Genomic DNA, 22201 nt, shown 5'->3' with positions numbered 1-22201 from the left:
CCACCCCAAATAGGCTATATATAGTGCATTACTTTTTCACATTGCTGATTGATTTACACATACAATTTTTCCAGACTCTCTTACTTGGACAACAACACATATGGTTATATGACATGATTACTTAAGTTTATCAAAAGCAGTCTCTTGTAAGTGATCAGTTAACAGATATATATGGGAATTAAATGCATGACCCTAGTCACATTAGAACTAGATCTATTCAACTGGGTTAATCACTGTATCACTTTTCTATTCTCCCTTCTTTATGAACCTATATATGACATGGATTCACTAGAAAGTCTGTTATTTTTTATAAAGCAGAAGAGGCAGGGAGGATTTCAGCAATGAAAACATCTTCAAGGTTTGATACACTTAAGTGATATCACAATTAGCTACCTTCAGAAAATCTGAATGGGATAACAAAAGGAACATTATATTTAAAATTCAAGAAATAAAGTAGAACCTAAAAAAAATGTGAATTATGCTTGTTCCATGTGGATTTTTCCAATAAAAATCAGACTTTAATAAATACAATATGCTTTAATTTTAATATTTCATATTTATAAATCACTTATCTGTAAGAGCCCAAATGCTTCCCATATATCCTTACATTCCTATATAGCAATGGTATAACCCTAATTTTACAGTTGATAAAGAAAGACTTAGAGATATGATAGGAATTATTAATGCCAATCAACAGCTTGGCAACTCCACAGGCAAAAAAATTATGTTTAATTATTCTTAGCTCAGTGTCTATTTTACCTAGTATAAATAATCTGTTGAAAATTGTTAAATTTTTAAAAAGTAACTCATTGAGAACAAATGGGAAAAAGAAAAACACTTACTGGGATACTTCTGCAATGTGTTTGTGGCGCAAAGCTATCCACAGATCATCATCTTCATCCAGGAGAACTTCTTTCACTCGAGCTTCTCCAATTCCACTTGTCTCATATCTGAAAGAAAGAAAGTACTCAGGTGGAAAAATCTATCACTGAAGAAGTACATCTATTTTCACAGACCTTCTCCCCTAACCTCCTCCTATACTGTTTTCTTTCTTTCATTGCATGGTATTTTGGCCTGGCTATCTATCATATTACCATATATACTCGAGTATAAGCTGAGTTTTTCTGCCCAATTTTTGGACAGAAAATCCCCTCCTCGGCTTATACTCGAGTCACTATTTAAAACATGTGTAAATATGCCTTTGAATGCCCCCCTGCTGTGTAGTATACAGCGCGAGTGCCAACTGTGATACTACAGGGCTGGCCATTGCTACGAACAGCTACGTTGCGGCTGTTCCTGTAGTATCACAGTCGGTAACCGGACTGTATACTAATGCTGGCAACCACTCTACATATGTATACCGGCACCCGCTCTCCTCCTCTGTGGGCACCGGTGCACTACCTAAACCTACTGATATAATAAGTTTTCCCAGATTTGGGGGTTAAAATTAGGGGCCTCGGCTTATATTCAGGTCGGCTTATACTTGAGTATATACGGTAATTTGGTAACTCTTCTGTTGTGTCATTTCTGGTCTACTATAACAACATTCAACATAGGAGATAATCACTAAAGCATAAAGATAAAACTGAGGGTCACAATTTCATTGTGACCCTAATTTTAAATTTTCTTCAATTTTTATGTTCTCTACTAGAACCAAACTGGTACAATAAATTTTCTTTAAAAATTTTTTACCTATTTAAGAAAAAGAAAAAAAAAATTCTCTTATTCCTCTGGAATAAAATTTGGGAACAGTTCCCAAAATATATGCTATCTCTATATAGCTTTCATCATCTGCCTGATGCCAATTCTGTGTATATTTTGTATATGAAGCTATTAAGATTTAATGGGGCAACAATTATTGAACAGCTGAATAAATGTAAATGTAATTGAAGATTACTATATATGAATAATGGCAAAGAGGAAAAATTCAGAAAAACATGTGAAAGACCTGTATTAAGTGATATAGTATCAAGAAAGCTAAGACAAATAGATAATACACACAACTACAATTTAAACAAAGATAACTTTATAAGGTAACCAACTCATGTCAAAATGTAATGGATAATCCTACCAAAATTAATACACCCATGCTTTCTGTTAACAATCAGTAAACTAAAAAAGTAAAAACTAATGTAGAAAAAGAGATATAAGGTCTGGTGCTTAACTAGTTTCAGGTAATGTAATATCCTGTGTATAAAAAGATGGTGTTTCTTGGGAAGTGTCTGTTGCATCAAAACAAAATATGTCAGCAAAAATTATATTTGTATTTAGTCAAGAAAGATTTTATCAGTTTCAAGACAGGAACTGAAAAAGAGTAGAACTTGCATCTTTTCAAAATTCTGATTTCAGTCTTAACTTAATGACAGAATACAATTTTAAAATATCAACATTGTACATTCCACAACAAGAAAATATTGGCTTTCAGTATTCAAAAATTCCCAATGACAGCTTTATACCTGGGGGAAAATGCATTCCTCTAATGGGGTAAGCATAGCTCTACATTTGGAAATGCTGATTTTTTGGGCTTTTGGAAGATTGCAAACTAGTCAGAAAAACTGTATTGGTATTCTATCTTTTTTCAAGAATAAACATTTTCTTCTCTCTAAACAGTGATTTCTTCAGCAAACCAGGAATTTCCCAAGTATTAAAAATTAAGCAAGCAAACAACTATTTGACATAAATCAGATTTTAAACCAATAAGATAGTAAAGAATATTGGCTTACTTTATTACCTATGTGTACCTCAAAAGTGTGGGTAGACTGGCTGAAAGTTTTAGTAGACTTTCATTATTTGCAAGGCAGTTATATTTAAAATCTGTCATAACTCTACTTACTTGTACACATCATTTTCAATAGGCAAAAGGTCATAGCTCATAGCTTGAAAAGTCAATTCATGAAGCACAGGAGAACTGGGATCAAAACCACGATCCAGTATGAGGAGCTGGGAACGAGCCTTGTCTGGACCCTAAGAAATGAAAAAGCAATACAGCTTGCTTTCACAGCCAGTAAAATGCAAAAAAATAATATCTAGAAGTGGTGTTATCCTTGTGGAAAGGCCTTCATTTCAAATTAAGATGTGAACCATGAAGTTAAATCTCCTCTGTCTTTCCCTTCTCCCTATAACACATGAATTTTCTCAGAGTTTTTCAAAAAGCCAGTAACTAGATTCAAAAATACATATGGAACAATATGAAAACTGTCATTGTCCACAAGTGTTTCTTGTATATCATGTAGCAGGGGTCCTCAAACTGCGGCCGCGGGCCAGATGCAGCAGCTGAGGATGTTTATCCCCCTCACCCAGGAATATGAAGTTTTTTTATTTAAAGGCCCACAAAACAAAGTTTTTGTTTTTATATAGTCCGGCCCTTCAACAATCTGAGGGACAGTGAACTGGTCCCCTATTTAAAAAGTTTGAGGACCCCTGAAGCATTTACAAGAGAAAGTATTACTAATGTAGAACTACTTCATAATATTTCTTTCTCTCTCATAGCTTATGTTCACTTAGGTAAAGGATCAAATAGCTTTTAGACCTTACCTCCCCCATGGTTGGGTCATCAGCTTTGTAGGCATCTAGTTTGTCTTGAATTAACTGAGCCAACATGGCATTGTCTTTGTAGTCCCTGTCAAACATGGGACAGAAAATGAGATACTATTCAATATGATCTGGAACATTCCTGACATGATTTGATGGGAATTTCGATAAGTTATTTGTTCTTATAGATGACTAACTTTAAGCAAAAAGGTCTACAATTTATTGTTGATACTGTTTGACCTTCAAATTCTATTTTGGTCAATATGTTCCCAAGAAAATATAACCCAAAAGAATACTGATGTTGAGGATATCTCCAATAACTTAACCTCTCAATTCTTTGATGTCTTCCAACTCAATTTATTCACAATTTATCCACAAACCAGGGCACACCTTAAATATCAATATTTCTAAGATTGCATCATCTCTGGGATCTAAAACTTTGAAATTCCATTCTCCAATCACATCCTTTTTCCTTCTACCCTTCTCACTTTCTTACATTTTAAACCTATTTTTCTCTTTTTATTGTACTCTGATTCCCGGACTAACCCTAATTTTATTAGTCCATGTCCCCTACCCCTGTATAAGCTTGTCTTCTTTTATTTAATCATAGCCTTTTGTCATTCTATCTTTCCTTATGCCTTATAACTCCTACCTTTATTCTTTTTTCCAACCACAAACCCCATTTCTTTAAGCCCTCCATTTTTTTCCTAGGTAATCAGGTCCTACAGTGGCAATTCTCCTTCTTCCCTTCCTTATCTAGAACATTTAGTGAATTAATTAAACTCAAAACTATCTTCTGTACTCAAATTCCTTGCCCTCTTATCCTATTTTGATCATATCATGCCAAATCCTAAGTCTGGATTATACCCATATCCCTTCCTTCTATTCACATGCTGCTCATTTAGTACTAGGAAATTCATGAAATGATAAGTTTGTTACAAATTTGCTATAATCTATTCAGCCATTCTCCAATTGATGGATATCCACTCAGTTTCCAGTTTCTTGACACTACAAAAAGGGCTGCCACAAACATTTTTGCACATGTAGGTCCCTTTCCCTTAAAGCTAACATTCCTAACTTTGTTTCACCCCGATCTTATTGGGAATGCTTCTAATTTATCCCCATTACATATGATGCTTGCTGGTGATTTTAGATAGATGCTACTTATCATTTTAAGGAAAATTCCATTTATTTCTATGTTCTCTAATGTTTTTTATTAGAAATGGATATTATATTTTCTCAAATGCTTTTTCTGCATTCTTGATATAATCATATGATTTCTGTTAGTCTGGTAAATGATAATAGCCAATTATGCTAATAGTTTTCCTGATATTGAATCAGCCTTGCATTCCTGGTATAAATCCTACTTGGCCATAGTGTATTATTACTTTAGTGATAAGTTGCTATAATCTCTTTGCTAATTTTCACTTAAGATTATGGCATCAATATTCATTAAGGAAATTGCTCTATAATTTTCTTTTTCTGTTTTGGCTAGATAGGAATTAGGGAATAGCTTATTCAATTTATTTTTCTAAAATGGTACTATTTAAGTAATTTATTTCCTCCTCTGTTAATCTGGGCAAACTATATTTTTGTAAGTATTTATCCATTTCACTTAGATTATCAGATTTATTGGCATACAATTGGGTAAAATAGCTCCTAATTATTGCTTTAATTTCCTCTTCATTGGTGGTAAGTTCACTGTTTTCATTTTTGATACTGGTAATTTGGTTTTCTTCTTTAATTTTTCTAATCAAATTAGCTAAAGGTTTATCAATTTTGTTGTTTTTTCATAAAACAAACTCTTAGTTTTATTAGTTTAATAATTTTCTTACTTTCAACTTTATTTTTTGTTTTCAAATTTTATTATTTGTTTTCAGAATTTCAAACTTGGTATTTAATTGGGGATTTTCAATTTGTTCTTTTTCTAGCTTTTTTAGTTGCATGCCTAATTCACTGATTTTCTCTTTATTTTATTCATGTAAGCATCTAGATATATAAAATTTCTAAGAACTGTTTTGGCTGCATCCAATAAATTTTGGTATTGTCTCATTATTGTCATTCTCTTGGATGAGATTATTGTTAGTTTCTATGGTTTGTTGTTTCACTCACTCATTCTTTAGGATTAGATTATTCAGTTTCCAATTAATTTTTGGTCTATTTTTCTATAGCCCTTTATTACATGTAATTTTTATTGCATCATGATCTGAAAAGCATCATGATCTGCCTTTCTGCATTTGATTGTAAGGTTTTTATAACCTAATACTGAGTCAATTTTTGACACACATCATCTCTTACAGGACAGGATTATCCCATTAAATTCATGTACTGTTATTTTGTTTAATCATTCTCTAATCAATGGGCATCTACTTTGTTTCTGATTTTTTGCACAAAATGTGTTGATATAAATATTTTTATGTAAGTGGGTCCTTTCTTCAATACTATCCTTAGAATATAAGCATGGAATTATATTAAAGTATATATAAAGTAGCTAAAATGTTCATATTCCTAGTAATGAGATCTCTAAATCTAAAGAAATGGATATTTTTGCCACTTTATTCATAGAATTTTAAATTGGTTTCTAAACATAATTCCTTAATGAAAAAAAATGCAAAGGAAAGTGGCCTAGATATGTCAAACTTAAAACTACACAATAAAGCAGCAGTCATCAAAACCATTTGGTGCTTGCTTAGAAATAGAGTAGTGGATCAGTGGAATTGGTTAAGTTTACAAGACACAATATAGTTGATGATTATAGTAATTTAATGTTTGATAAACCCCAAAATAAGAACTCATTATTTGAAAAAAAAAAAAAACCTTGCTGTTTGACATAAATTTATGGGAAAACTGGAAAATAGTAAGGCAGAAACTAGAGATTGACCAACAACTAACACCCTACACCATGATAAAGTCAAAATAGGTTCATGATTTAGACATAAAATTTAGACATAAGAGTGATACTATAAGCAAATTAGAAGAACAAGGGATAATCTACCTCTCAAATCTGTGGAGAAGGAAGAAATTTATGGCCAAAGAATGAACTAAATATATGTAATATATAAAATGTAAAATGGATAATTTTGATTACATTAAATTAAAGTTTTTGCACAAACAAAACCAATACAGCCAAGATTAGAAGGGAAGCAGAAAGCTGGGGTTTTTTGTTGTTGTTGGGGGGAATTTATTCCAGTGTTTATGATAAAGGCCTCATTTCTAAACTATATAGAAAATGAATTCAAATTTATAAGAATACAAGCCATTCCCCATTTGATAAGAAGTCAAAGGATATGAACAATTTTTAAAGAGAATAAAACTATTTGAAAGTCAAATTTTTAAAATGCTCTAAACCACTACTGATTAGAGAAATGCAAATTATGACAACTCTCAGATACCTCTTTACACTTCTCAGATTGGCTAAGATGAAGGAAAAGGTAATGATAAATGCTGGAGGGGATAATAAAAATTGGCACATTAAAGCACCGCTGATAGAACTGTGAGCTGATCCAATTATTTTGAAGAACAAATAGGAACTATGCCCAAAGGGCTATAAAATTGTGTATCTAGCAGTTCCTATTGGGTCTATATCCCAAACAAATCATAAAAGAGGGAAAAGGAACCCACATGTGCAAAAATGTTTGTAGCAGTTCTTTTTGTAGTGGCAAGGAATTTGAGTTCAATGGAAATTTAGTGAATACTCCTCACTTGGGAAATAACTGAATAAATTATGATATATGAATATAATGTAATATTATGGTTTTCTAAGAAATGATGAGCAAGCTGATTTTAGAAAAGCCTGGAAAAACCTATATAAACTAATAATGCTAAATGAAGAGAGTAGAATTAAGAGAACATTGTACACAGCAACAACAAGATTATGTGATGATCAAGTATTATGGATTTGGCTCTTTTCAACAATGAGGTCACTCAAGACAATTTCAATAGGTTTGTGATGGAAAGGGCCATCCATATCCAGAAAGAGAACTGTAGAGACAGAATGTAAGTCAAAGCATAGTATTTTCACCATTTTTTTTAGTTGTTGTTTGTTTGCTTTTTTATTTTTTCCCCTTTTGATCTGATTTTTTTGGCACAGCATGACAAAAATAGAAATATGTTTAGAAGAACTGTACATGTTTAACCTATATTGGATTGGTTGTTATCATGGGGAGGAGAGAGGGAAAGAAAAGTGGAAAAAAATAAGAACATAAGATTTTGCAAAAATGAATACTGAAAACTATCTTTGCATGTATTTAAAAAAATAAACTACTATTAAGAAAAATTAATAATCTATAAAATAAAACAAAGAATCTCTGTTTAGCCTTCTGTTAGTTTGATTATTTTACATTTTAAAGGCAATAGCTATTCCAACCTTCAGTAGTCGCTATTTGAATCAGTCAGTAACTTTAAGCTCAGAGACAAGATTCTCCATCAAAAAGATTACAATTTGCTAAGGTTCGGATGATGGTTAACATTTTTTAGCAATAAAGTATTTTTAAATTTTGATATATATATTTTAAGACATATTACTACTGAACACAACATACTACAGTATAGTATAAACATGACCTTTATAAGGTTCTGATAAAGGCCTCATTTCCAAAATATATAGAGAACTGACCCTAATTTATAAGAAACCAAGCCATTCTCCAATTGATAAATGGTCAAAGGATATGAACAGACAATTTTCAGATGATGAAATTGAAACTATTACCACTCATATGAAAGAGTGTTCCAGATCACTATTGATCAGAGAAATGCAAATTAAGACAACTCTGAGATACCACTACACACCTGTCAGATTGGCTAAGATGACAGGAAAAAATAATGATGAATGTTGGAGGGAATGTGGGAAAACTGGGACACTGATGCATTGTTGGTGGAGTTGTGAATGAACCCAACCATTCTGGAGAACAATCTGGAATTATGCCCAAAAAGTTTTTTGTTAATTTTTGTTTAATAATTACTTTATATTGACAGAATCCATGCCAGGGTAATTTTTTTACAACATTATCCCTTGCACTCATTTCTGTTCCGATTTTTCCCCTCCCTCCCTCCACCCCCTCCCCTAGATGGCAAGCAGTCCTATATATGTTAGATATGTTGCAGTATATCCTAGATTCAATATATGTTTGCAGAACCGAACAGTTCTCTTGTTGCACAGGGAGAATTGGATTCAGAAGGTATAAATAACCCGCGAAGAAAAACAAAAATGCAGATAGTTCACATTCATTTCCCAGTGTATGCCCAAAAAGTTATCAAAATGTGCATACCCTTTGATCCAGCAGTGTTTTTATTGGGCTTATACCCCAAAGAGACACTAAAAAAGGGAAAGGGACCTATATGTGCCAAAATGTTTGTAGCAGCCCTGTTTGTAGTGGCTAGAAACTGGAAATTGAATGGATGCCCATCAATTGGAGAATGTCTGGGTAAATTGTGGTATATGAATGTTATGAAATATTATTGCTCTGTAAGGAATGACCAGCAGGATGAATACAGAGAGGCTTAGAGAGACTTACATGAACTGATGCTAAGTGAAATGAGCAGAACCAGGAGATCATTACACACTTCGACAATGATATTGTATGAGGATGTATTCTGATGGAAGTGGATTTCTTTGACAAAGAGACCTGAGTTTCAATGGATAAATGATGGACAGAAACAGCTACACCCAAAGAAGGAACACTGGGAAACGAATGTGAACTATTTGCATTTTTGATTTTCTTCCCGAGTTATTTTTGCCTTCTGAATCCAATTCTCCCTGTGCAACAGAACTGTTCGATTGTGCAAATATGTATTGTACCTAGGATATACTGCAACATATCTAACATATATAGGACTGCTTGCCATCTTGGGGAAGGGGTGGAGGGAGGGAGGGGAAAAATCGAAACATAAGCAAGTGCAAGGGATAATGTTGTAAAAAAATTACCCTGGCATGGATTCTGTCAATATAAAGTTATTATTAAATAAAATAAAATTAAAAAAAAAACCATGACCTTTATATGCACTGGAAACCCCCCAAAATTGTGTGACTTATTTTATTGAGGATTTTACACTTTATTGGTCTGGAATTGAACCCACAATGCCTCTGAGAGATGTATACGTGTGTGTGTGTGTGTGTGTGTGTGTGTGTGTGTGTGTGTAAATATATGTGTATACACACACTTACGTACATGTATACAGATAAATAATATAAAATTTATGCAGCAGGGTTTTAATATAAATCACTGTCACATGTAGCTTACATGGAGTGGTCATCCCTCAATCTGACACCTGACTGATAGCCATATATTCATTCTCATCATCCTGAGTTATAACATAAATTCTCTTTCAATTACTAAAATTGCAACCTTTTCTTTATTAATTAGTTCTCAGACTACCTTCTAGTGCATTAACTATCTTACATTTAATAAAATGCAGAAACCTTTTTCCCTGTAGCAAATGTTCACCTTTCACTATATCCAAACTCTTTCTATACTATATAATATAATATATATCTTTATGTGTTTATATATGCACCATATTACAAAATGTATTCTAGGTCACAATATCTCAGGAGTGTAGTATAATATATATTAACATACATAAAATTATATATACTATAATTATTACCTGTCTATACGTGTGTCTATATATGCATGTTTATATATGTGTATGTATATATGTATATAAAGAAAACTTCCAATACCAGTAATGAATTAATTGAAAAGAAGCCCTAATTTCCATTACATAACCTTTAATATACTGTCTTACCCTCGATATCGTACAGCTGGGTATTCCTTCAAAGTGGCACACAGAGTTGCAATCTGTTCTGCCAGTCGCTCCAGGATTGGGTTTTTCATCTGAGCCTTGTGTGGGCTGTAGAAACTTTGAAAAGAATCAGCAGAGTCCAAGGAATATACCTGAAAACGAGACAATGGATAGTATTTATATTAAGAATAAAAGCTCTTTCACTAAAGGGGAGAAAACCTTAAATGAATAAATATATTCATCCCAATATTTCCCTAAGAATAAGATTTGAATGGCACAAGTAGCCTTTGTATAAAAAATGCAACAGAAGCTCATATTCTGTTACTTAAAAGTAAAGAGAATGTAATCAAAACCATGTTCCCTGAACATTTAAATCTTTTCCCGAAATAACCTCAATTTAGTCTTTTGTTAGATGGATTCCTACTTCATTATTCTCACTTAACTTAAACGTTGTTTTTAGTGATAAAAATGATTAGAATTGTTTTACTTTTTCATTTTTTGAAATCTCTGTGAAATATATTATGATGGGTTATGCTAAAATCAAACTGTCCTCAACATATGTTGTTTTAGAACTCACAATGGGTTTAAAAAAAAAAAGAAAAGAAAAGAAAGAAAGAATGAAAGAGACAAATTCCTCACGTTGGAGAATAAAGCTACAGTTAGGAGGGTCTGGGTGCAAAGCTGGATACAAAGATTTCCCAAAAAGTGAAAAACTTCAACTAGAAGGTTGGAGTTTATGAAGTGTGATTATGCTACTACAGTCCTGGATAGTGATACGAGGAAAAACTTCTCTATTTCATGGAATTCGAAGGTCTTTGAAAATTGCTTCACTGCACTTGCCAAGAAGACCTGAACTGAGATCTTAAAAGGGTTTGTGTCACTAGACTTGAACTTCTTACTTGCTGCCCATCAACATGAAGTCAAGATATTAGAACAGCACCAAGGAAGCAAAAATCTAAAGCTCTTAAAGGTGAAATGTAAGTTTACTATTGTTTTAAAACAAAGTCTTTATTTCTTAAGGGTATACTAAATCAACATGACTAGCTAAATAATTAGGAATTATTTTGTAAATAAAATTTTAGGCAAATAAATATTTTAATTAAAGTAGAATTTATATCTGCCAAAGAAAAGTCAGGAATTATATGAGCAAAACTACAAAACACTTTCCACATAAATAAAGTCAGATCTAAAGAACTGGAAAAATATCTAGTGCTCTTGGATAGGTCGAGTGAATATAATAAAGATGACAATACTACCTAAACTAATCTATTTTTTTAGTGCTATACCAAACTCCTAAGAAACTATTTTATGACCTAGAAAAAAATAACAACAATATTCATCTGGAAGAATAAAAGGTCAAGAATTTCAAAGGAATTAATGAAAAAAAAAATCAAATTAAGGTGGCCTAGCTGTACCAGATTTAAAACTATATTATAAAACAGTGGTCATCAAAATCATTTAGTATTGGCTAAGAAATAGACTAGTTGATCAGTGGAATAGGTTAGGTTCACAGGACAAAATAGTCAATAACTATAGTAATCTAGTGTTTGAGAAACCCAAAGATCCCAGTTTTTGGGATAAGAATTCACTATTTGACAAAAACTGCTGGGAAAATTGGAAACTAGTATGGCAGAAACTAGGCATTGACCCACACCTAATACCATATATCAAGATAAGGTCAAAATGTATTCATGATCTAGACATAAAGAATGATATTATAAATAAATTAGAAGAACATAGGATAGTTTACCTCTCAGACCTGTGGAGGAGGAAGGAATTTGTGACCAAAGAAGAACTAGAGATCATTACTGACCACAACATACATAATATTTATTATATTAAGTGAAAACATTTTTGTAGAAACAAAACTAATGCAGACAAGATTAGAAGGAAAGTAATAAACTGGGAAAACATTTTTACATTCAAAGGTTTTGATAAAGGCCTCGTTTTTAAAATATATAGAGAACTGACTCAAATTTATAAGAAATCAAGTCATTTTCCAATTGATGAGTAATCAAAGGATATGAACAGACAATTTTCAGATGAAGAAATTGAAACTACTTCTAGTTATATGAAAAGGTACTCCAAATCACTACTGATCAGAGGAATGCACATTAAGACAACTCTATGATACCACTACACACCTGTCAGATTAGCTAAGATGGCAGGAAAAGATAATGACGAATGTTGGAGGGAATGTGGGAAAACTGGGACATTGATGCATTGTTGGTGGAACTGTGAATGGATACAACCATTCTGGAGAGCAATTTGGAACTATGCTCAAAAAGTTATCAAACTGTGCATACCCTTTGACCTAGCAGTGTTACTACTGAGCTTATATCCCAAAGAGATCTTAAAGAAGGGAAAGGGACCCACATGTGCAAAAATGTTTGTGGCAGCCTTTTTTGTAGTGGCTACAAACCGGAAACTGAATGGATGCCCATAAATTGGAGAATGGCTGAATAAATTATGGTATATGAATGTTATGGAATATTATTGTTCTGTAAGAAATGACCAAGAGGATGATTTCAGAGAGATCTGGACTAACATGAATTAATGCTAAGTGAAATGAGCAGAACCAGGAGATCATTATACATGGCAATAACAAGACTATACAATGACCAATTCTGATGGACATGGCTCTCTTCAACAATGAGATGATTCAAATCATCTCCGATTGTCAGTAATGAAGAGAGCCATCCACATCCAGAGAGAGGACTATGAGAACTGAGTGTGGACCAAAACATAGCATTTTCACTCTGTTACTGTTTGCTTGAATTTTTGTTTTCCTTCTTAGGTTTTTTTTCTTTCTAGAGATTATTTATCTTATGCAGCAAGATAACTGTATAAATATGTATACATATATTGATTTAATATGTATTTTAACATATTTAACATGGATTACCTGCCTTCTAGGGGAGGAGAGGGGAGGATGAGGGGAAAATTTGGAACAGAAGGTTTTGCAAGGGTCAATGTTGAAAAATTGTATATATTTTATAAATAAGAAGCTATAATAAAATAAATCTTAAAAAATTAAGTAGAGTTTAATTTAATTAAAAGTAAAGTAAGAATTTAAATTTAAAAAGAAAAAGAATTAAAGAAAACATGATAAATGGAAAGGTACTAAACCTGGAGTCAGGAGAAGTGAATTTGAATGTTGTTTCTGGTACTTAACAGCTTGTGTGGCCTTGGACAAGTAAGAATCTCTCTGGTTTCAGTTTCCTCTTTTATAAAATGCGAATAATTATACTTGTACTGTGAGAAAGAGTGCTTTGTAAAACAAAAAGCATTAAAATTTTCATTCAAGAAAATAGGTTTTCCATTCAAGATTGAAGAGTAAGAAAAGAAAATGGCATTAAATGCCTTAAGTTTTAATTCTTTTTAAATTCTTAAAGCAGAGCTTTACAACTCTATAGGTTGACTTATGGAGATTTAATACTTCCAAACCACTTATTCTATGGTGCAAAATTTCTTTCAAAGATTGGCAAATTCTTTTTTTATTGGATAAAATAACTTCCCCCATAGGAAACCAAATTCTGATATTCTCTTCCACTACAAATTAACTTATCCAACATCGATGCCTTACTGCTGACATTGGGCATTTAAAGGGTTAAAAAAAAAGGGGCCCGTTGGCTGCCATCTGTTCCTTAAACACGTGACAAGCTGAAATTATTGCTATGTATAAACAAGATCCTTTGCAGCAGATGAGTGTGGTCTGATTCCCCTCCTGCTCTTTTCTCATTGGTTCTTCTGAAGTAGTGCTAAAGGACTTTGCTAATAACCACCAGGAGTGTCAAGATGAGCTTGGGCACACAAACAAAAATATAGTGAAGGTTGAGCCTTCAGAAAGGAAACCATGCCTGTAATAGTAGAGCAGATGAAAAGGGCAAATAGATTTTCATTCATTTTTTCTCTCAAGGGAATGGAATTTCTGGGAGTTTGAGGATTTCTTGCAGTAAGCAAGACAGAAAGGAGTTAGTTATCTTTTGAATATTATTTCTGTTATATAAGCATCAATTCTTAAACTACCTAATGATGAACCACGCAACAAACTCACATGATAACATCATCAAATCCTGTACAAATGTACTACTTTTTGTGACATTTCTTGAGAACCTGCCAGAGGCTTGGATGAAATAATCATTATACAATAGTGATTTTTATGTATATTTTCTGTTTGTACTCACCTGTGATTCATATGGAAGGAATGCAATGTTGATTTCCGTAAGAGTTTTGATGACCTTGGCAGCACGAGATTTTACCAGCTCATTAAACAGAGCATCTGGGCAAGCTAAAAAAAGCAACAATAATAAATGTTACAATACAATAATTTGTGTTAATTTTTTGTTTCATTTTATGTGCTTCAAATAAATAGTTAATATCACTCAATATTTAATACAATTTGATAAACAACTAAAATGTTCAGCATACCCTAAAAACCTAACATCCATAATGTATAACATATCGAAATAGCAATAAAGAAAAATTTACTTGAGATTCAATGAAAGTTAACTAGCTTCAAAAATCAGAAGAAGAACAGAAGGGACAAGGATTAGACCTCTGATTGCATTGGTATAGGAACTTCTGGATAAGGAGTCTATTTGTAGGCTTTTACAAACAAATCAATTTAACAATGCAGATCACAGTACCCTCTTTTAAACTTGATAATCTTAGAACTAGTACAGAGTGAAATAAGAAAATGAATAATTTATACAATAACAACAATATTTATAAAAACAAACAACTTCAGAGCCTTCGGAATTCTGATCAATGCAATGATCAATAGTGATTCCAGAGGACCAATGATAAAGGATGTTACCAAATCATGACATAGAGGTGATGGACAGATGCAGAATTAGACATTTTTTGAACATAGTAAATGAAGGAATTTGTTGTGCTTTACTATGTACATTTGTTATAAGAGTTTTCTTATTTTTTTCATTGATGGAAGGAAATGGAAAGAAAAGAAAATGGATTTTAATTAGAAAAGACAAAAATCTAATTTTAAAAAGCTTATACTCTTGGAAAGCTGCCTAGCTCAGTGAAAAGTTAAATGATTTGCCCAAAACTTTTTTGCCAGTTTCTATCTGCTATGCCAAAATGCAGAGGCAGTGTTGGTAAAAGAACAAAGAAAAAATTGTAATTTATAAAAGAAGTACCTGGCACATAGTAGACACATAATATTACTGAAGAATGTCAACACCCAACAGCATCATAATACAAAATGGGATAATACTTTCTCCTAAATGCTAAAGACCTTACAAGCACAATCCAATGGCAGCATTCATAAATGCTGATAACTCTTTTGATCTAAACAAATAATTTTAGCTACACAGAAAAAAGCAACAGGCTTATATATGTCTGATGTCTTAAGATATAATCTACCTGTTACCTTTCCCACTCATATCCTGACATCACCTTCAAACAATAAAAAACTGCTATAAATTTTCCATTTTCTTAGTTGTAGAGTTTTATTTCTTATTGGTGAAAAAACTGAGCTAGTTCAACAGCACAAATTATGTAGATGCTAAAATAAGAGAGAGCATAGTGCTTTAATGTAATCTTGGCACTTCACATCAAGTGTCTCATTTTATCCTCCAAAAACTTTGTGAGGTGGGCACTACAAGTGTATTTATTCTCACTTTACTTATGAAGTAACTGATGTCCAGGTAGATTAAGTGACCTGCCTATGGTCACAGCTAATAAATGTCATAAGTAGAATCTGAATCCAGGCCTCTTCTGACATGAAATTCAACATCTTTCCCACGATAATATGCTGCTTGATATTACTATCTACCATTAGTAGAATCCACAATTATATTATTTTTTCCACAAGGATCCAAGTCAAGTAAAGGAAAACAAGTGCTACCTGAAGCACTCAATATCCAATATGGAAAGATATTACAGATCTCTCTGGTGGAATAATTTTAGAAACAAACCATTAGAAGATTATAGCCTATGGTGACATGATTTTAAAATTTTTCATCCTTCACTGTACTTATGTTTATGTTCCCAAGCCCTTTTTGACATTCCTAGTGGTTATTGGCAAAGTCCTTCAGCACTACTTCAGAAGAACTAATGAATAAAGAGCAAAAGGGGAATCAGACCACATTCATCTGCTGCAAAGGATCTTGTTTATATACAGCCATTAAAAATCAGACTAAGAATGAGGGATATTTGTTTCAATGTTAAATTAAATCCATTATCCTTAGAATTGGTAAATCCTGTGCATCAGTGTTCTAAGAAAGGAATAAATAATCCAATGGGTTTTTTCTAACTCTTTTGTCTATGACATCTTCTGAAGAAAATAACGATCTAAAACAAAGACTGACAACTATTATTGTTTACAAATAAATTTTGTACCATTTCAGAATTTTTCTGTTGTACAATTTTGATATGGGATGAAAGGGCTGCTGACATACATGGTGAAGAAAAACAGAAAAGGGACTTTTTTATTACTATTTCTGTAAGATATAGTATACTTACAGTCAGTGAAAAATACATGTGCAGCTCTATACTTGGCAGTTGGTGGGTCCTTAAAGTCACTGATGAGTGAATGGACAGACTATAGGAAGGGAGAAAAAGGTAATGAAAAATAAATTCTGGAGGTAAATAAAATCTATAATTGTCACTGAGCCAAATTCAAACTATGTAAAATAATAACAGGTGTTATCAATGAATATTCAAAATAAAGAATATTTAGTACAGAATTTTAAATAATTTATCTGTATTAAATATAAGATTCTCAAGAAATTTATCAGAAGCATAAAAAAGGCAAAGGCTTTTGTTCTATCCCAGAACAATGAGGCCAGAAGTAGAGTTTTCCAATGCTCTAGAGCTGGCTCAGCTCAAAATATAAAAATCTGTAAGTTGAGATATTGGCTGGTAATAGAATGTTCCAGCTAAGGTGATTCTTAGTGCTAATATAACCCAGACAGTTTATACAGAAAATGAAGGAATTTAGCCAATATACAAAAACGAGAATACTAATGAATTTAGAGACAAATTAGAGTTGTGCCAGTCCACCTCTGGCTTTCTGAACAGCTGCTAAATCTCATTAAGCTTACTTAAAACATATTAGCAGCAGCAGTAGTAGCACCACCACCCCCTCCCTTACTCCTACTGATCTGTGGATTGCAAACTGTATTGTGGATTGCAAAAGTAGTATGTTAAGTAGATGCTTAACCTAGAAACGCCAAATAACTTATGTTGCACAGAAACTGAGGCTACCTTAGCTTCAACTAAAACTCTTTTGGGGAAAGATTTACCTTTTCAGAGGGAGTGATGAGATATACAGCTTCCAGACTCGGAAGTGGCTCTCGACGCTTGTTGATATCTTCCACAACTGAATGATAAAATATAATCAATCATCTCTCACAGGAAAACAAATGGCATAGTTTCATCATGAAACTGAATACATTCTAAGTGACCTATACTGTCAACACTATTTCCAGGTTGGTTTGGATTAAATTAATGCTTTCTTTTCTTAAAGCTTATTTTCTTCTTTCTTTAAAAGTTATGCTATCCCCTGACAGTGTGTGTTTTTCAAGCTTTATACCTAGAGAGTCCAAGAGATGTGAAGAACAGGAACTGTTTCCAGTTTCTATCTTTGTATCTATCCCTCACAACTAGTACAACACCTTGTACATGGTATGTATTTAATAAATATTTATTGAATTAAATTATTTCATATGAATAATTCCTTGTGAAATTTAAATTCACTTACAGATGCACTACCCTGGGTAACACCATTTACTTACTATCACCAAAGATAACAATCTCAATCCAGAAAATACTATTATCAGATTTCTCATTTCCATGAAAATAATCCCAATTCGTCTTTAACATATCTCAGTACAATTTATTTCTAAACCATTATTTAATAATTTTCATTGATACCCTTTGGAAACTCTAAGTAATAATAGTATTCCAATAAGATTTTATATAATAATATTCCTCTAAGAAGGCCAAAGACTACAACCTCATTTTGTTAAAGCTTAAGTAGATACTTTTAGAAGACAGAACTAACTCCTTTACCTAAAAGGAAGAGGTTTCTGATAGTAATCATCCCATAATATAATGGTTGCCTGGGAAGGTTTAAGGTCTTGTACAAAGAGCAGTATAATTACAATATCGGAAACATTCTTCATAATTAAATGATAGAGAATTACAGGTTAAATATCATTCTGGGGACATGTCAATTCAAATTTATACAATATTTTTATCCTGAATAATTTCTAAATGTATTATATTTTTTTTATACCAAAAGCAATCAACCTGTTGCCTCTGGGCAGGAAAAAAAAATAGTAGTTGTCATATTATGCCAATGATTCCATCAGACTTTTTTGTGGAAAGGAAAAGTATAGGTTAACTTCTTTTAGGGAAATCAATAGCTTCCAAATACACTGCCTTTTAACTATATTAGTAGTTTCATAAACTACTATACCATACCACTCTGAAGAGCTTCCCAACTAGAGAGAGCTATAAATATTTTAAAAATCTGATGTGTATATATACTCACTTGTTATCCCTTCAGTCATAATATCTGTCATCTTACAGCAAGATGAAAGCATCCTCATACTGAGTTGATCAACCACCAACACCTGGGAAAAAATATAAATCTGAGGACTGTGGCCAAGGAATATTATAGTAACTGAAACTTTATAAGATAACCTAGTAAATGCCCCCAAAACCAAAATGACTTCAGAAATATCATCATAGAGTGCAAATCAATGAGGTGAATGTTGAACTAACAAAGTTCAGAATGCTTGGTAGTTTTTTCGGTAATATTAATCCATAATTTTCAAGTCCCAAGATTCAGAAGAGTTAGACAAATTCAAATTGAACTCAACAAAAATCTTACATGAAACATCACTAATGGTGTAGAGTAACAGTGTCAAAATTAATTAGAAACAGAGGGGCACTAACCAATGCATATGTATCCCTGCAGGTTACATGTTTACTTAGTTTTAAAATGTAAAGCCATCTATGGTTTATTGTATTTTTACTTATTTTATTAAATACTCCTAGTGGCAGCATATTTGACACCTTGATTATAGAGCACATCTTAGATTCTCAAAAAAGGCTAGGCAAGCAGAACACAATTTCTAATTGACTTTCCTAAACTGAAAAGATCTCGAGTATGATTTCAATGACAAATTCCATGACCAGATGCATGATTGGTCATTAGGTAATGAACCCTTAAGTCATGACAACCCATGAACAAACAAAAAATAGTTTTAAGCTTATGTGTTCTCCTCTATAGTAAAAGATTAGTGGGAAAATGAGCAGAAAGTGCTAAGAACATGACTATTTTTAGATTAGCTATAGTCAATTAAACTGTTGGCACACTATATATGAGGTCTTTGTCCAAAACTTATTTGTACAATGAGTGAGACTACTGGAGAAGCTGAAACACATAAACATTAACATCCTTGTTATAAATGAAATGAGACTATGTTGCAACCAAATGAAAAATTAACAAGCTCTTTTTGAAAAGACAGATAAAAGAGCCATATACACCAAAACTTTAATAGCAGCATATTTTGTTGTAATAGAGTTAAAAACAAAGTAGGTGCCATAACAGTGAAATAAATTATGGTATAGGAATAATATAGGAATACTGTTGTGCTCTAAGAAATGACAAAGGCTATAGATTCAGAGAAACCTGATAAAACTTGGCACAAGATTTGTGTAAAGTGGTATACAGCAAAAAGAGTAGAACTAAGAAAGCAATTCATACAATAATTACCGTAGGATAAAGGAAAATTACATTGAAAATGGAAGACCTCTAATCAACACAATGAACCAATTACTACTCCAGAAAACTAATGAAGAAGCATGCTTCTGCTTGTTGGCAAAGCATTGATGAAACAGAGGCACAAAATGAGATAGTCATTCTGAGAGAGCCATTGTGTGAATCTACCTTATTTGACTACATTTGTTTGTTTTAAGGCATAGCTTTTAATTGGAGGATAGGGAGAAGTTGTAAGCAGTGGTGTGCTGCTAAATTTCTAGCAACTGGTGCCCTGGGGAGGAAAAAATGTGTGTGTGTGTGTGTGTGTGTGTGTATGTGTGTGTATGTATCTATCTATCTAATTTATACATAAATGTACAGATGTTTGTTATAAAGGATATGTGACACAATTTACAAATATTAGTAAAACATATAATGCTCTTTATTATAAATGTCATTATCATCAATTGATTTTCATAGAATGCTTTGTTGATTTTTTCCCCCAGGCTCTTGTATTCACAGCCAACCCACAGTTGCAATTCAAACATGATTTGGTAAGTGGAGTTGCATTCCAACCTGCTTGTTCTTTTCCTAATAAATGTACTATTGTTAAATCTGAAATATGATCTAATATTAAGTTATTTCTTGCCTTCATACAAATTATACTCATTAAACTGAAAATGAAAATTTTTTCAGCTTTAATATTAATGCTTTTAAATAGTGCTAACTATTCTTTTTTAGCATTTTATATACCTTGCAAGGATTGAAACAATATTTTAAATTTCACATTAACAACAAAATTCCATATATAATTCTAATCAATTTCAAATTTTAAAATTTCACTTAAATTCTACATTTTAAAAAAATTTATTTTATTACATCTTTTTATTTACAAAACATATACAAGAGTAATCTTTCAACATTGACCCTTGTACAACCTTCTGTTCCGAATTTTCCCCTTCTTCCCTCCATCCCCTCCCCTAGATGGCAGGGAGTCGGATATATGTTAAATATGTTAAAATATATGTTAAATCCAATATATGTATACATATTTATATAGTTATCTTGCTGCACAAGAAAAATCTGATCTAAAAAAAATAAAACCTGAGAAGGAAGATAAAAATACAAGAAAACAATAACAGAAAGAGTGGAAATGTTATGTTGTGGTTCACACTCAGTTCCCATAGTCCTCTCTTTGGGTGTAAGATGGCTCTCTTCATTATGGAGCAATTGGAACTGGTTTGAAGCATCTCATTGTTGAAGAGCCATGTCCATCAAAATTGATCATCATATAGTCTTGTTGTTGCTATGTATAATGATCTCCTGGTTCTGCTCATTTCACTTAGGACCATAAATTCTACATTTTTTAAACCAATTACCCATGTATTTTTTCATAAAGTCAATTAAATGGTTCTAATCAATCAAAATAATCTTAAAAGCTTTATTAACTATTTTTGATAAAAGATGTAAATTCTTATATTGAAATATATTTTCTAGCAACAGAGTCCTAGGAAAAGCATTTATTTATTATTTTTTATTAAATGGAATCTCTAAACGTATCTGATTTAATCACATTATTGATCTCTAAGGCAAATGGAAAGATACTGGAATCAGAGACAACACTGGCTTAGAATATAATCCAATTTGTAAAACATTATTGAAAAAGCTGACAGAAGATTATGAGTCACATTGTCTCACAAAACAGTAAAAAGTAGTGGAGGGAAAAGCAAGCCTGAAGAAATCTTGGTTTGAGTTCTAAATCAGGTAATCTAAAAGACATTCTCAGATGAACTAGAAAGAGGACAAAAATATACAAAATAAAACCGATTTGTCACTGTTATTACAGCAATGATGAAATGGAATATGGATTAATAAGAGGAGTAAGCTTGCCTAGGAACAGCTGAGTGAGACCAAGTTGAAGGCAGAGCAAGTCAAAACTGTCCATCAAGCACTAGGATCAGAAATGGAAAGATAAGGAGTCTCAGTTTTAAAAGACAGACTAACAAAGACAGAATGTTTTATGTTCATATTAAGGAATATCCTTGATTAAAAATATGTGAAGGCAGTAGGCATCTTTCACAGGCAATTTTCTAAAACAAACTATATCTTCATTGTCATGTGATTGACTGAAATATGAAGAAAACATAAGATTATGATGTTTGTTGTTTCTTGGTTATAAAAATATATCGA

At 32.4% G+C, this 22201-nt stretch overlaps 1 protein-coding gene across 2 annotated transcripts in view; it reads right to left on the bottom strand.

The window, feature by feature from the left end:
• STXBP1 (syntaxin binding protein 1) overlaps positions 1–22201 on the bottom strand; it is a 95577-nt gene that overhangs the window by 25719 nt on the left and 47657 nt on the right. For both annotated transcript variants that reach the window (XM_051980041.1, XM_051980042.1), the window contains exons 3-10: positions 18797–18878; positions 17544–17620; positions 16762–16840; positions 14463–14566; positions 10279–10427; positions 3535–3619; positions 2834–2964; positions 843–950 (exon numbers count right to left, since the gene is read on the bottom strand). In XM_051980041.1, the coding sequence (XP_051836001.1) occupies positions 843–950; positions 2834–2964; positions 3535–3619; positions 10279–10427; positions 14463–14566; positions 16762–16840; positions 17544–17620; positions 18797–18878 (815 nt within the window). The remainder of the gene's footprint in view (positions 1–842; positions 951–2833; positions 2965–3534; positions 3620–10278; positions 10428–14462; positions 14567–16761; positions 16841–17543; positions 17621–18796; positions 18879–22201) is intronic.

This window comes from Antechinus flavipes, chromosome 2 (genome assembly GCF_016432865.1).
Source record: "Antechinus flavipes isolate AdamAnt ecotype Samford, QLD, Australia chromosome 2, AdamAnt_v2, whole genome shotgun sequence".
In the NCBI taxonomy this organism is placed as follows: domain Eukaryota; kingdom Metazoa; phylum Chordata; class Mammalia; order Dasyuromorphia; family Dasyuridae; genus Antechinus; species Antechinus flavipes.
Note: the sequence above shows the minus strand (reverse complement) of the source record. Positions and strands in the feature narration are given on the sequence as shown.